This window comes from Geotrypetes seraphini, chromosome 2, assembly GCF_902459505.1.
Source record: "Geotrypetes seraphini chromosome 2, aGeoSer1.1, whole genome shotgun sequence".
NCBI lineage: Eukaryota > Metazoa > Chordata > Amphibia > Gymnophiona > Dermophiidae > Geotrypetes > Geotrypetes seraphini.
In genome coordinates, this window is record NC_047085.1 from 22,589,578 (window position 1) to 22,603,514 (window position 13,937).

Below are 13,937 nucleotides of genomic sequence, written 5' to 3' on the forward strand. Positions count from 1 at the left end.
ATGTTCTTTTTGTCTGTATTTACAAACGAAGACACATCCAACATACCGGAACCTGAGCAATCCTTCAATGGAAGTCAAGAAGAAAAATTAACATCCATGGAAGTGAGCCTTGAAGATGTGTGCAGGCAGATAGAAAAACTAAAAACTGACAAATCCCCGGGTCCAGACGGAATCCACCCTAGGGTTCTGAAGGAATTAAGGGAGGAGATAGCGGAACTACTGCAGCAAATTTACAACCTATCCCTGAAAACAGGCGTGATCCCAGAGGATTGGAAGATAGCCAATGTTACGCCCATCTTTAAAAAGGGATCAAGGGGTGACCCGGGAAACTACAGTCTGACCTCAGTTCCAGGGAAAATGGCGGAAGCACTGATAAAAGAAAACATTGATGAACATTTTGAAAGAAACGAACTTCTGATAACCAGCCAACATGGTTTCTGCAAGGGGAAATCGTGCATAATGAACTTATTGCACTTCTTCGAAGGAATTAACACACAGCTGGACAAAGGGGACCCCATAGACATCGTATATTTAGATTTCCAAAAAGCCTTTGACAAGGTGCCCCATGAACGTCTACTGCGGAAACTGAAGAACCATGGGGTGGAAAGAGACGTACATAGATGGATCAGAAACTGGTTGAAGGGTAGGAAACAGAAGGTAGGAGTGAAGGGCCACTACTCGGACTGGAGGAGGGTCATGAGTGGTGTACCGCAGGGCTCGGTGCTCATAAATGATCTAGAAACAGGGACAAAGTGTGAGATAATAAAATTTGCAGACGACACCAAACTATTTAGTGGAGCTCGGACTAAAGAGGACTGCAAAAAATTGCAAAGGGATTTGAACAAACTAGGGGAGTGGGCGATGAAATGGCAGATGAAGTTCAATGTAGAGAAATGTAAAGTATTGCATATAGGAAGCAGAAACCCAAGGTACAGCTATACGATGGGAGGGATGTTATTGAATGAGAGTAGCCAGGAAAGGGACTTGGGGGTAATTGTGGACAAAACAATGAAGCCGACGGCACAGTGCGCAGCGGCTGCTAAGAGAGCAAATAGAATGCTAGGTATAATCAAGAAGAATATTATAACTAGAACGAAAGAAATTATCCTACCGTTGTATCAGTCGATGGTGCGTCTGCATCTGGAGTACTGTGTCCAATATTGATCACCATATCTTAAGACGGATATGGCGATACTCGAGAGGGTTCAGAGGAGAGCGACACGTTTGATAAAAGGTATGGAAAATCTTTCATACATTGAGAGACTGGAGAAACTGGGGCTCTTTTCCCTGGAGAAGAGGAGAATTGGAGGGGATATGATAGAGACTTACAAGATCATGAAGGGCATAGAGAATATAGAGAGGAACAGATTCTTCAAACTTTCGAAAACTACAAGAGGGCATTCAGAAAAGTTGAAAGGGGACAGATTCAAAACCAAAGCTAGGAAGGTTTTCTTCACCCAACGGGTGGTGGGACACTTGGAATGCGTGATAGGACAGAGGGCGTGATAGGACAGAGGGCGTGATAGGACAGAGTACGGTATTAGGGTTCAAGAAGGGATTGGACAATTTTCTGAAGGAAAAGGGGATAGAGGGGTATAGATAGTGGACAACTACACAGGTCCTGGACCTGTTGGGCCGCCGCGCGAGCGGACTGCTGGGCATGATGGACCTCTGGTCTGACCCAGCAGAGGCACTTCTTATATTAAAAATATCTGGAAAATTTTAAGAGAGGCTGGTTGAGTAGTCAGGAAAGCAAAGATACAAATGGAAGAAAAAAATAGCAGACACGGTAAAACGGGGAGACACAACATTTTTTAAATATATTAGTGATTGGAAGAAGTACCAAAAAGTGGCATTGTGAGACTCAAAAATGAAGGGGAGAAATATGTAGAAGCTGATAAGGAAAAGGCTGAATTGCTTAACAAATATTTCTCTTCTGTGTTCACGGCAGAAGACAAACACAAATAGGGATGGAAGAGTAGTAGACCCTGATCGATTTTCAGAGGGTTGTTACTGAGGAGCTAGCTAAATTAAATATTGACAAAGCAAAGTTCTGGTGGCTCTGCTGACTGATCTTTTCCAAAGAGTCTCTTGAGGCGAGAGTGGTATCAGAGAACTGGAGAAGGGCGGATGTGGTCCCTCTAAACCAGGGGTAGGTAATTCTGGTCCTCGAAAGCCAGAGCCAGGTCAGGTTTTCAGGATATCCACAATGAATATGTACGAGATGGATTTGCATGTACTGCCTCTTTGAGATGCAAATCTATCTCATGCATATTTAAGAACATAAGCAGTGCCTCCGCCGGGTCAGACCATAGGTCCATCCTGCCCGGCAGTCCGCTCCCGCGGCGGCCCAAACAGGTCACGACCTGTCTGAATCACCAGAAGGGGCTCCCCTGCCACCTTGGCTTCCCATTGAAGTCCCATCTTCCCATCGAAGTCCTAACCCTCTGGTCTTGCGCATGCACGACCTGGTTGGGTTTCTATACTTATTAGCTTTCTATACTTGTGTTACATCCCAGCTCCTCCCTCAGTATCCCACGATCCCTTTATCCCTCAGGAATTCGTCCAATCCCTGTTTGAATCCCTGTACCGTACTCTGCCTGATCACTTCCTCCGGTAGCGCATTCCAAGTGTCCACGACCCTTTGCGTGAAAAAAAACTTCCTTGCATTTGTTTTGAACCTATCTCCCTTCAGTTTCTCCGAATGCCCCCTCGTACCTGTTGTCCCCTTCAGCCTGAAGAATCTGTCCCTATCCACCCTCTCTATGCCCCTCATGATCTTGAAGGTCTCTATCATATCTCCCCTGAGCCTCCTTTTTTCCAGAGAGAAGAGTCCCAGCCTATCCAACCTCTCAGCGTTTATTGTGGATATCCTGAAAACCTGACCTGGCTCCGGCTCTCGAGGACCGGAATTGCCTACCCCTACTCTACACAAAGGTGGAAGTAAGGAAGCAGTAGGGAATTACAGGCCAGTAAGTCTGACTTCTATGGTATGTAAATTAATGGAAACACTCTTAAAGAATTGTGAAGTTTCTTGAATCTGGTAGATTACAGGACCAGAGGCAACATGGATATACTAGAGGTAGGTCTTCCGTCTTGTCAAACAAAACTGATCAATTTCTTTGACTGAGTGACCAGAGAATTGGATAGATGGAGTGTGCTAAATGTGGTGAACTTAGCAAAGCATTTAACAGTATTCCACATAGACGTTTAATAAATAAACTGAGTTTACCTTGTTGTAACCTTACAGTTTCCTGTAAGGAGCTGTTGTCTACTGCTTTTACCCTTGGCTCCCAGCTGCCTGTGCCTTTGAAATTTCACCATAGGCACTTAAAAGATGAGTCGTCCCCCCTGCTTGACTCTGTCTGTTTACATGATGCTTGGGCCCGTGATCTTAATGTAGCTCTGCCTGATGATGCGATATTGAAAGCGATTAAAAAGTTGCCTGTATTTAGTAAATACACTGTATTTTGGGAACAACACTATAAATTGGTACTCCGCCTGTATATCTCTCCCAAGAGAGCCCACCTGGCAGGGCTTCGTCCCTCTGCTTCTTGTCATCATTGCAATGCTTCTGAAGCTACATTGGGACATATGTTCTGGACTTGTCTTTCTATTCAGTCTTTTTGGGACTCTATTTTTCATTTCATTGATTGTACCTGGAACATCACTGTACAGTGTTCTCCTCTTCTGCTGTTTGGTGTATCTCCTCATTTTCACCCTCGTCGACCAGGAGCGGCAGCTTTCTTACACTGGACTGTTCTGATGGCTATTAAGTGCATCTTGTTTAAGTGGATGGACGCGGAGGCTCCCGATTACTCCCTCTGGCATTGTAGGCTGATCACGCTCATGGCGTGGGAACGCAGAGGAGTCCTGGACATTTCTTCTTTGATTGGATGGACCTTTCAGAGAACCTGGGAACCCTTTTGGAATACGATGATGCCGGTGGCCCGGAGCCGCATATTGAACTGTTAGTCTGGTTCATGCTGCTGCTTTGGCTTCGTCCTGGAACTACTTGTACCTACCTGGTTTCTTGTATCTCTTTCTTTGGGCGCCTTCTTTGATGGGACTACTCGGAGGACTTTAGGTGTGGGGGGAGGGGTTGTGGGGGGATGGGGCGTCTTAGTTGCTTTTTTTGAAAAAGTTGAGCTTCTCATTCTGTGTTTAGTGTACCTATTTTTACTGTTGTTTTTTTTTGTGTGCTCAATAAAAATATATTGAATCATAAATAAACTGAGTGCCCCGGGATGGGCCCTAAAATGACGAGCTGGTTCAAAAACTGGTTGAGTGGAAGATGACAGAGGGTAGTGGTTAATGGAGATCGCTCTGAGGAAAGGGTGTCTCAAGGTTCTGTTCTTGGGCCTATTCTTTCTAACATTTTTATAAGCGATATTGCTGAAGGGCTGTCAGGTAAGATTTTCCTCTTAGTGGATGATTCCAAAATCTGCAATAGAGTAGACACCCCAGATGGGATAAATAACATGAAAAAAGACTTAGCAAAGTTTGAAGAATGGTCTGAAATTTGGCAGCTAAAATTTAATGCTAAGAAATGCAAGATCATGCATTTGGGTTGCAAAAACAGTACAGTTTAGGGGGTGAAGAACTTAGGCATGTGAAAAATTAGAACACTCCATGAAATATTTAGTTCTTTCTTAAGAAATGTTCACATATTGATATCAAATCTTTTTTTTTTATTTATCTCTGGAAAAGAAAGTGGTGTAATTGCAGGTAAACAACAAAAATTGTCATCAAACAAAAGATATCCACAAAAATGTATATTCTGACTGAGGAATAAATTAGGACACCCTAATAGCTAGTGTTACCCCCTTTGGCTGAAATAACTTCATTGAGATGCTTCTTGAAGCCATCTACCAGTCTCTTGACATCGGTCTGAGGAATGTTTGGCCCACTCCTCAATGCAGAATTCTTTCAGCAGTGAGATGTTTGAGGGGCTTCTTGCATGTTCAGCCCGTTTCAAATCACCCCACAGCATCTCAATGAGATTACGATAAGGGCTTTGACTCGGCCACTCCAGGACTCTCCATTTCTTAGTTTTCAGTCAGTCCTTGGTAGATTTACTGGTATGTTTTGGGTCATTGTCGCGTTGCAGGGTTCAGTTCTGTGCTTCAGCTTTAATTTTCTTACAGATGGTTTCACTTGTTCCTCAAGCACTCTCTGATACACGGTAGAATTCATGGTGGATTCTATGATGGTGAGCTGGCCAGGTCCTGCTGCAGCAAAGCATCCCCAAACCATGACACTTACACTTCCATGCTTCACAGTTGGTATGGGGTTCTTTTCCTGGAATGCTGTATTTGGTGTACACCAAGCATGTCTTTTCTGGTGTTTAAATAATTCAATTTTAGACTCATCTGTCCATAGAACACTATTCCAGAAGTCCTGGTGTTTGTCTATGTTCTCTCTGGCAAACTTCAGTCTGGCCTTGATGTTTCTTTTAGAGAGCAAAGGTTTCCTCCTTGTACACCTCCCATGCAAGTTAAATTTGTGCAGTCTCTTTCTGATTGTAGAGGCATGCACTTTCATATCAGCTGTAGCAAGAGCCTGTTGTAGGTCCCGTGATGACATTTTAGGGTTTTTGGAGACTTCTTTTAGCATCTTGCGGTCTGCCCTGGGTGTCAACTTGCTTGGACGGCCAGACCTTGGCAGTTGTTTGGAAAGTCCTCTACTTGTGCACTATTTTCCAGACCGTGGAATGGCTAATGTCAAATTCTTTCGAGATCTTTTTAAATCCCTTACCAGACTTATAAGCTGCTACAATCTTCTTTCTGAAGGTCTGAGACAGCTCTTTTGATCTCACCATGGTGTCCACTCTCACTGCAGCAGTCATGAGTACACCAAACTAAATATCTGATGTTTAAGTAGGGCAAACCTCCTTCAAAATGCTAAGTAATGATATTCTAATCATGTACACCTGATGTGATAACACCTGTATGTGATTTGAGCCACTTTAAGTGGGAGGATATGTGGGAGTGTCCTAATTTATTCCTCAGTTATAATACACATTTTTGTGGAAATCTTTTGTTTCATGAGTAAATCAAGGAAAATTTTTGTTTACCTGCAATTACATCACTTTCTTTTCCAGAGATAAAAAAAAAAGATTTGACATCGATATGTAAACATTTCTTAAGAAAGAACTGAATATTTCATGGGGTGTCTTAATTTTTTCACATGACGGTGCACAACAGAAGAGTGGGACTTGAGTGTGATTGTATGTGATGATCTTAAGATGACCAAACAGGTTGAAAAGGTGACGGCGAAAGCTAGAAGGATGCTAGGGTGCATAGGGAGAAGTATGGCTAGTAGGAATAAGGAGGCATTTATGCCCCTTTATAAGACTCTGGTGAGACCTCATTTAGAATTTTGTGTACAATTCTGGAGACCGCACCTTCAAAAAAGATATACAAAGGATGGAGTCAGTCCAGAGGAAGGCTACTAAAATGGTGTGTGGATTTAAAGATAAATTACTAATTACTAACAGTAGCTCTGCAAGTTCATTTTTTAATTCTGTCAGTCATCTGGAATGTATACCATTGGGTCCAAGCAATTTGCTATTCTTCAGTTTGTCAAATTGCCCATTACATCTTTTCATGTTACAGAGATTTGTTTCAGTTTCTCTGACTTATAAGCATTGAATACCATTTCTGGCAGTGGTATCTCCCCCACATCTTCCTCAGTGAAGACCAAAGCAAAGAATTTATTTAATCTCTCTGCAATGGCCTTGTCTTCCCTGAGCGTTCCTTTTACCCCTCAGTCATCTAGCAGTCCAACTGATCCTTTTCCCAGCTTCTTGCTTTTAATATACCAAACTAACATTTTTACCATTAAATTTAATGTAAGAATTGCAAAATTGACTATAGAAAAAGGAAATTATTTTCTTCTACTTGCCAAATTTCATAGCAAATAGCTAAACTTGTAACTAGCATGCCTGTGTGGAGTGTTAAGCCTTTGAATTAGTTTTGTCTGAGTGGAGTTTTAGAAATGAGAAACAAGTTAATGATATTTAGAGATGGCAAAGATTTGTGTACCATGTAATGCAAAATAAAAGACCCTTTCTCACAAACTGTGATGTGGAAACTAGGTCACATGTGCCTTGCGATACCTCTAAATAAAGCTAAGTAGGGAAATACTTTTGGAATGTTTGTGGTTACTTCCGAATGAAGCAAAGTAAAGAAATATTTTTGGAATGTTTGAAAGAAACTTGGATCAGTCAAATAGTTAAGGCAGAGCAAACAACAGACTTGTTAACATTCTGAGTACCAGAATGTCCTTAGTTAGAAACATAGAAAATGACGGCAGAAAAGGGCCACAGCCCAACAAGTCTGCCCACTCTAATGACCCACCCCCCTAATTTCTTCCTTGAAGTGATATTTGTTCCTTGAAGTGATAGATAGTTATAGATAGTTGGACTGCACCAAACTAAAGGTACATTTTCTTTTTTTAGGCTGGTAACCAGCATATATACCATCCTGTGGGAAAACCAGGTAAGATAATATTTGTAAATTTTACATTCTCTTCGCATTTTAATTTTCTATTATTTTCCAGACTTTTTTCTTTTCTTTTGCTCCTTATTTCAGTCAGTTGTTATATAGATAAGGAGGGTAAATATATTACAGGAAGAAAATCAATAAGCCCAACTGTGTATCTAACACTTTCTGTATTAGTGCTCAAAAATATTGAAAAAATATGTTTTTTTAAGAAAAACAACATATTTGAATACTTTTTGAGAAGTGGCAGGGGGGGGAACACACACAATTGGGCTGATATAGTCAAACCACTTCCTTTTTGCTCATCCAACCTTTCCAGAACTTATGGGTATTGTGTCCATCAACCAACAGGTGGAAATAGAAATACAGAATTCTGCTGTGATCTATAACCCCAGTGTGCAGTTCCTACAGATCAGTGTTTTTGCATCTCCAGCAGGTGTTGGATGTATTTTGTGGCTCCAGATAAAGTTCTGGTCTTTGTTTTTCATTCTTGGTTTAATTGGTCATCTGGCTCCCAGTTGAGCAGTGGGGTGTCCTCCTTTACTGGGAGTCATTTAGACTAGAGATCCTTTGTGTTCCTCCCCCTTCTAGCTGTTTACTGCTTTCATCCTTCACCAAAAATATACTGCTTAATATAAGAATGCTACAGTGGGACAAAAAAAACAACAGACGTTCAGAGCTCTTGCCTTTATTTTCCAAAGGAGAACTTGCTTTTCAGATCCTCTGTGACTGGTTGCAACTGTGAAGGGGGTGAACTCAGCAGCAGCAAGTCTGACTGTTTAGCTGCTGTTCTGCTTAGCTGGATGGCAGACCCTCTCACTGGAAAATCTCCTCCTATACAGTAGTGTGTTATTTTTCCCTGCCTGACTTAACCAGCTGTTGGGTTTGGTGTCAGGATTTCATTGTAGTCGCCCTTTGCTCTGTCTCCCCTGTGTATGGTGACTCCTGCTAAGACAGTTAAGCGGTGTTCCCGCTGAAGGGCTCGCCACTTTTCATCAGGAAAATGCAATGCCTACAAATCATGTCAAGGGTGCCTGGATTTTTCAGATAGTCTCAGAGACGGAACTTTGTGGACTTGTGTACAGCCCTCAGTATTGCTCTGACCTGGTTTACATAGAAACAGAGAAAAATGAATGCAGATAAAGACCATATGGCCTATCTACTCTACCTAACCGTGCCATCTGCTATCCCCTCCTCTTCCTTAGAGATCCAAAGTACTTGACTAAAGCTTTCTTGAATTCAGATGCATTTTCTGTCTCCTCCACCGGTAAGCCATTCCAAGCATTCACTACCCTTTCCATGAAAAAGTATTTTCTGTGGTTACTTCTGAATTTATCCTCTTTCACCTTCATCCAGTGTCCCCTCATTCCAGAGTTTCCTTTCAAATGAAAGAAACTTGGCTCATGCACATTTATGTCACATAGGTATTTAAATATCTCTATCATATCTCCCCTCTCCTGCCTTTCCTCCAAAGTGTACATATTGAGATCTTTTTCTGTCTCCATATGCTTTATGACGAAGAGCACCCACCATTTTAGCAGCCTTCCTCTGCATCAATTCCATCCTGTTTGTCTTTTTGAAGGTGTGGTCTCCAGAATTGTATACGATATTCTAAATGAATATATAAGAGCATCAGTATCTCCTTTTTTCTACTGCCCATTCCTCTCCCTATGCACCCAAGCATCCTTCTAGCTTTTGCCAGGTTTCTGTGGATGGGCAAATTAGATGGGCCATTTGGCCTTTATCTGTCATCATGTTTCTATGTTTCTATGCTTGTTCAGACTGCAGCTCTCCTCATGCAACTGTGAAAGCAGCTGCCATCTTGAATTTGAAGTCGGTCCTGGAAATGACATCCTCTGCTGTTCCCACATAAACATTACCATTTTCAATCTCTGACTAACCTCGATATATTCTATTACCTGATGTCCACCCCAGAGTTTGTGATCATGATGCATCAGGGATTTTTTAAAGAAGGAACAGTCAGAGTCAACTCCTGTTTCTCTGATATCTATTCCTGCAGATCCTCCTCCATTTAAACAGAATTTTGTGGATGCTGAGTATTGGCATTCTTTAGTCTTCTTCAATTGTGCTTCTATGGCATCACAGATACATTCCCTGCGGGAGCCTCTGGAGGAGCGTGAGCTTCCCTTGAGTTAGGGGACAAGTCGTGAAGTCCTTGATCTTTTTCATAGGGAGGAACAGATGTTCTGTTATGTCCCTTCCAGTTTCCATATTCTAGATTTTCAATCCCAACCTGCAATCTGGGAATTGCAGAAATCCACAAACTACAAGCTCCTCCCCCTTAGCCTGAGAGCTAACAAACATATCTAGTTACAATTTCTGCAAGCAATCCGTGCAGAAGTCTTTGCAGTTGCTCTGCAACTTTTTCTTATTTTTTTCGCTTAAAGTTCGTTTTCTTGGTGGCTTCAGTGCCTTGAGACCTCTTCCAGGTGGTCCCCTGTAGGAGGAAAAGACACAGTCCTGAGGTGCCGGACTGCTGCTTCACAGAGAAACTGGTGGATTTGTGGATCCAGCCTGCTGTGTGCCACCATTTCTAGACTTGGTCCTGTCCCTTGGAAGTCTGCTTGCCGGTGACCTTGTCACAGTTTTCAAGCACAGGCTGTTTGCGTCTGGAGTGAAATCCACCCAGGTTTCAATGCGCAGGCTGCCTTTCCTGCCCCCGACTGCATGGATGAGGATCCGTGAGGGCGGAGTTTGTAGTCAGTGTCTGGCCGGCTGGCAGTCCAAAGATTTCAAGTTTGGTCTGTTTGGGGCAGAAAATCCTTTTCTCCAAATGATAATGAAGTACACAGTGATAGCTGCTGTCTTTCTAGGAGAGTTTCTAGTGTCCTTGGATCTCACAGAGTCTTGCCTCCATATTACAATCTACCCAAAGCATCTCAGGTTTCTGTATTTCCATGTTCTGCAACAGCATTTCTAGTTTGCAGCTCTGCCCTTTGGCCTCGTGACGGCACCTGCACTTTCGTCAAAGTGATGGTAGTTGTGGCAGCTTTCCGCTAGCAGGGGTCCAAATCCACCTTTCCAGGGACAGCTGGCTGATCCGGGCTCCATCTCAGGTGTACAAAAGTGCAATGGAGACAGTAGTGTCTCTGCTGCAGGCATTGGCAAGTTTGTTTATTTATTTAAAAATTTTATATTCTGTATATCCAACAATTCTATGTGAGTTACAAAATAACATATACAATAAAATCACAGAAAAAACCATAACAAAGACAATAACTACATCAGTCAGGAAGAGATGCTTGGCATCCTCCCAGTCCTGGAGTTTCTGGGGCTTCTCTTCGTCTCCAGACCGGGTTGTGTATTTCTTCTCAAGGCACATATTCAGAACTTTAGACAACAGATGACCGTCTAGCTCCCTCAGCTTGGTTTTATCTACAGGTTCTGGGGTTTTGGGCAGCCTCCTTGGAGTCTATCCTCTGGGCCTAAGCACCCATGCATTCTTTGGTTTTTGTACTTTTTGAATGGATGAAAAATCGATTCCCTCTCATCCATTCTACACCAGTGAGAATTTTGTAGATCTCAATCATATCCCCGTTCAACCGTATCTTTTTCAAGCTGAAGAGCCCCAACCTCTTTAGTTTTTCCTAATATGAGAGACGTTCCATTGTTTTTATCATTTTGGCCTCTCTTTGAACTTTTTCTAATTCCGCTGTATCTTTTTTGAGATACGGTGACTAGAACTGGATGCAATACTCAAGGTGAGGATGCACCTTAGAGTGATACAAAAGCATTATTATAATCTCATTCTTATTTACCATCCCTTTCCTAATAATTCCTAGCATCCTGTTTGCTTTTTTTGCCACAGCCGCACACTGGGCAGAAGATTTCAGCGTAGTGTTTACAGTGACACTCAGATCTTTTTCTTGGGTGCTGACTCCTAAGGTGGACCCTAGCATAAGGTAACTATGGTTTGGATTATTCTTTCCAAGGGACTCTGTAGATAATGTACAGAACACCATGCAATTAAACAGTAGAATTGAGATGTAGTGGTGGGGGGGCTTTAGTTAGGCTGCAGGGATACTGATCAGATAAAGATCTTGTGACAGCTGCCTTAGGTTCAGGAAACTTCTTAAAGCATTTCTGTATCAAGACAGGGAGCCAACCCTGAAGTAACTAAAATGGTAATTGTAAAAGCCCATTTTTAAACTGTCTTCAACTCCTGGGACAAAACAAAGAACCAATGATGATCTATTTGTAACTATATATTTGAAACTAACTCTATTAATAGTTATACTGATCAAGCTGTACTAGCAACCCTACTGAATGTCTGCGTTAATCTGTCCACTGACACAATCTCTTCTAATGTAATCCAACCTTAAACTGAATAGATAAAGATGGAATAGAAAATCCGATTAACATAATACTATATGAGTGGGGGGGAATCAGTCTATACCAAAAGTATTGGGAGAGAACAAAAGCAAATGTGGCCGGAGAATCCTGGGAAGGTTGGCGTTAAGAAACAAAAATAAGTACTAAATTCCAAATACAGTGGTACCTTGGTTTACGAGAATAATTCGTTCCAGAAGCATGCTCGTAAACCAAAATACTCATATATCAAAGCGAGTTTCCCTATAGGAACTAAGGGAAACTCGCTTGATTCATTCCCACCCACCCCCATCCCCCGAGGCCAGCGGCGCTAATCTACCCCCCCAAGAACCGGCATTGTTCCCCCTGCTCATGAAGGCCCCCCCAGCTCATTCCCCCCCCCCCTCCGGCGATCTGGCACCCTCCGCTCGTGTCGCACCCCCTCCCTGCTGCGATCCGGCATCAAAAAGGCACCCACCCACCTGATCACATTTCTTACCCCCAATTTAGCACCGGCACCAACGCACAGGACACGCCAGTGCCCGAAGATCTGCCTCCTTCGCGCTGGGCCTTGAGCATCTGCGCATGCTCAAGGCCTTCGTGTTCACGTTCTCTCCGAGATTCTCGGATCTCCGAGAGAACGGGAACCTGAAGGCTTTGAGCATACGCAGATGCTCAAGGCCCAGCGCAAAGGAGGCAGATCTTCGGGCACCGGTATGTCCTGTGCATTGGTGCCGATGCCAAATGGGGGTAAAAAATGTGATCGGGTGGGTGGGTGCCTTTTTGATGCTGGATCGCGGCGGGGAGGGGGTGTGACGTGAGTGGAGGGTGCCGGATCGCAGGGGCGGGGCGTTCGTAAATCAAGGCACGCTCGGTTTCTGAGGCGCCGATTTGGCGAATGCTTTGCTCGTCTTGCAAAACACTCGCAAACCGGTGCACTCGCAAACCAAGGTACCACTGTAATTAAATTTTTTTGGATAAGGAAATAAGCTCCTGATATCTTTTTTTTCTAGATAATCCAAGTTTACTGAAAATGGATCTTTGAAAAGTGCTCTATTATATAATATTTTAGGTTATCTTGAAATAGCAGAACTGTCATAATGTGTTAGAGCTCAACGTTTTTTTTTATTGCAATAACAAGCCTTTGTGCTATGGGTCACAGACCATCCCTACAGAGCTCAGTATGTGTGCGTCCTTCTGTGCATGGCTAACAGGCATCTCTCCTGGAATCTGTAATAGCTGTTGGCCAGCCTTTAGTGCTCAAAAGATCACAAATTAAATCCAGAAAATGAGCTGGGTTTCTCACATTAAAAAGCTAAATAGAGTTTAATAAATTGTCTTTCTGCCCATTTTACAGTAAGTATTATATATAGTAACTAGTGATTAAGCCCGTTACATTAACAGGTGCTAGAATAGATGTGTAGAATTTCTTTCTGTCTCTATCCTTCCCACTGTCTATCTTTCTTTCTTTCTGTCTGTCTCTCCCCTTGCCCTGTCTTTCTTTCTTTGTTTCTCTCTCTCCTTGCCCCCTTTCTTTCTGTCTCTCTCTCTCTGCCCCCTTTCTTTCTTTCTCTCTCTCTTCTTGCCCCGTCTTTCTTTCTTTCTCTCTCTCTCCCTGCCCCGTCTTTCTTTCTGTCTCCCTCCCCCTGTCTGTCTGTAAGTCTTTTTTTCTTTCTTCAGTGGCAGCGCTGTAAACAGGCTGTTCGCGGCTAAGCCCAACAGGGCCTTTCCTCTACCGCATCTGAAGTGATGCGGCAGAGGAAAAGCCCTGCCAGGGCTTGCCGCGAACAGTCTGTTTACATTGCTGCCACTGCTGCTTTGGGTAAGGAATGGGGGTTGGCAGGTCAGGACTGCTGCCACTGCCCTGAGACGCTTCCCTGCTCAGCGATTCCTCCCTGCTCGGCAGTTCCACTGCACTGACACGTTTCCCTGCTCAGCGGTTTCTGCTGCCACTGCGTTAAGATGTTTCCCTTGCTTGGCGGTTCCTCCCTGCTCGCCGCTACTACCATGTCTCTGCCTAATCTGCTATGGATCACGGAGGCAGGGATCACGGAGGTAGGAGTGCGCATGCGTGCTTAGGGTTTTATTATTATTGATACATAT

General features: G+C 43.3%; 1 protein-coding gene across 15 annotated transcripts in view; it reads left to right on the forward strand.

Annotated features, from left to right (window-relative positions):
- The window catches only part of PTK2 (protein tyrosine kinase 2), a 779,173-nt gene that overhangs the window by 694,392 nt on the left and 70,844 nt on the right, over positions 1-13,937 (forward strand). For all 15 annotated transcript variants that reach the window (XM_033930844.1, XM_033930848.1, XM_033930835.1 and 12 more), the window contains one exon: positions 7,463-7,502. In XM_033930844.1, coding sequence (XP_033786735.1) covers positions 7,463-7,502 — 40 coding nt within the window. The remainder of the gene's footprint in view (positions 1-7,462; positions 7,503-13,937) is intronic.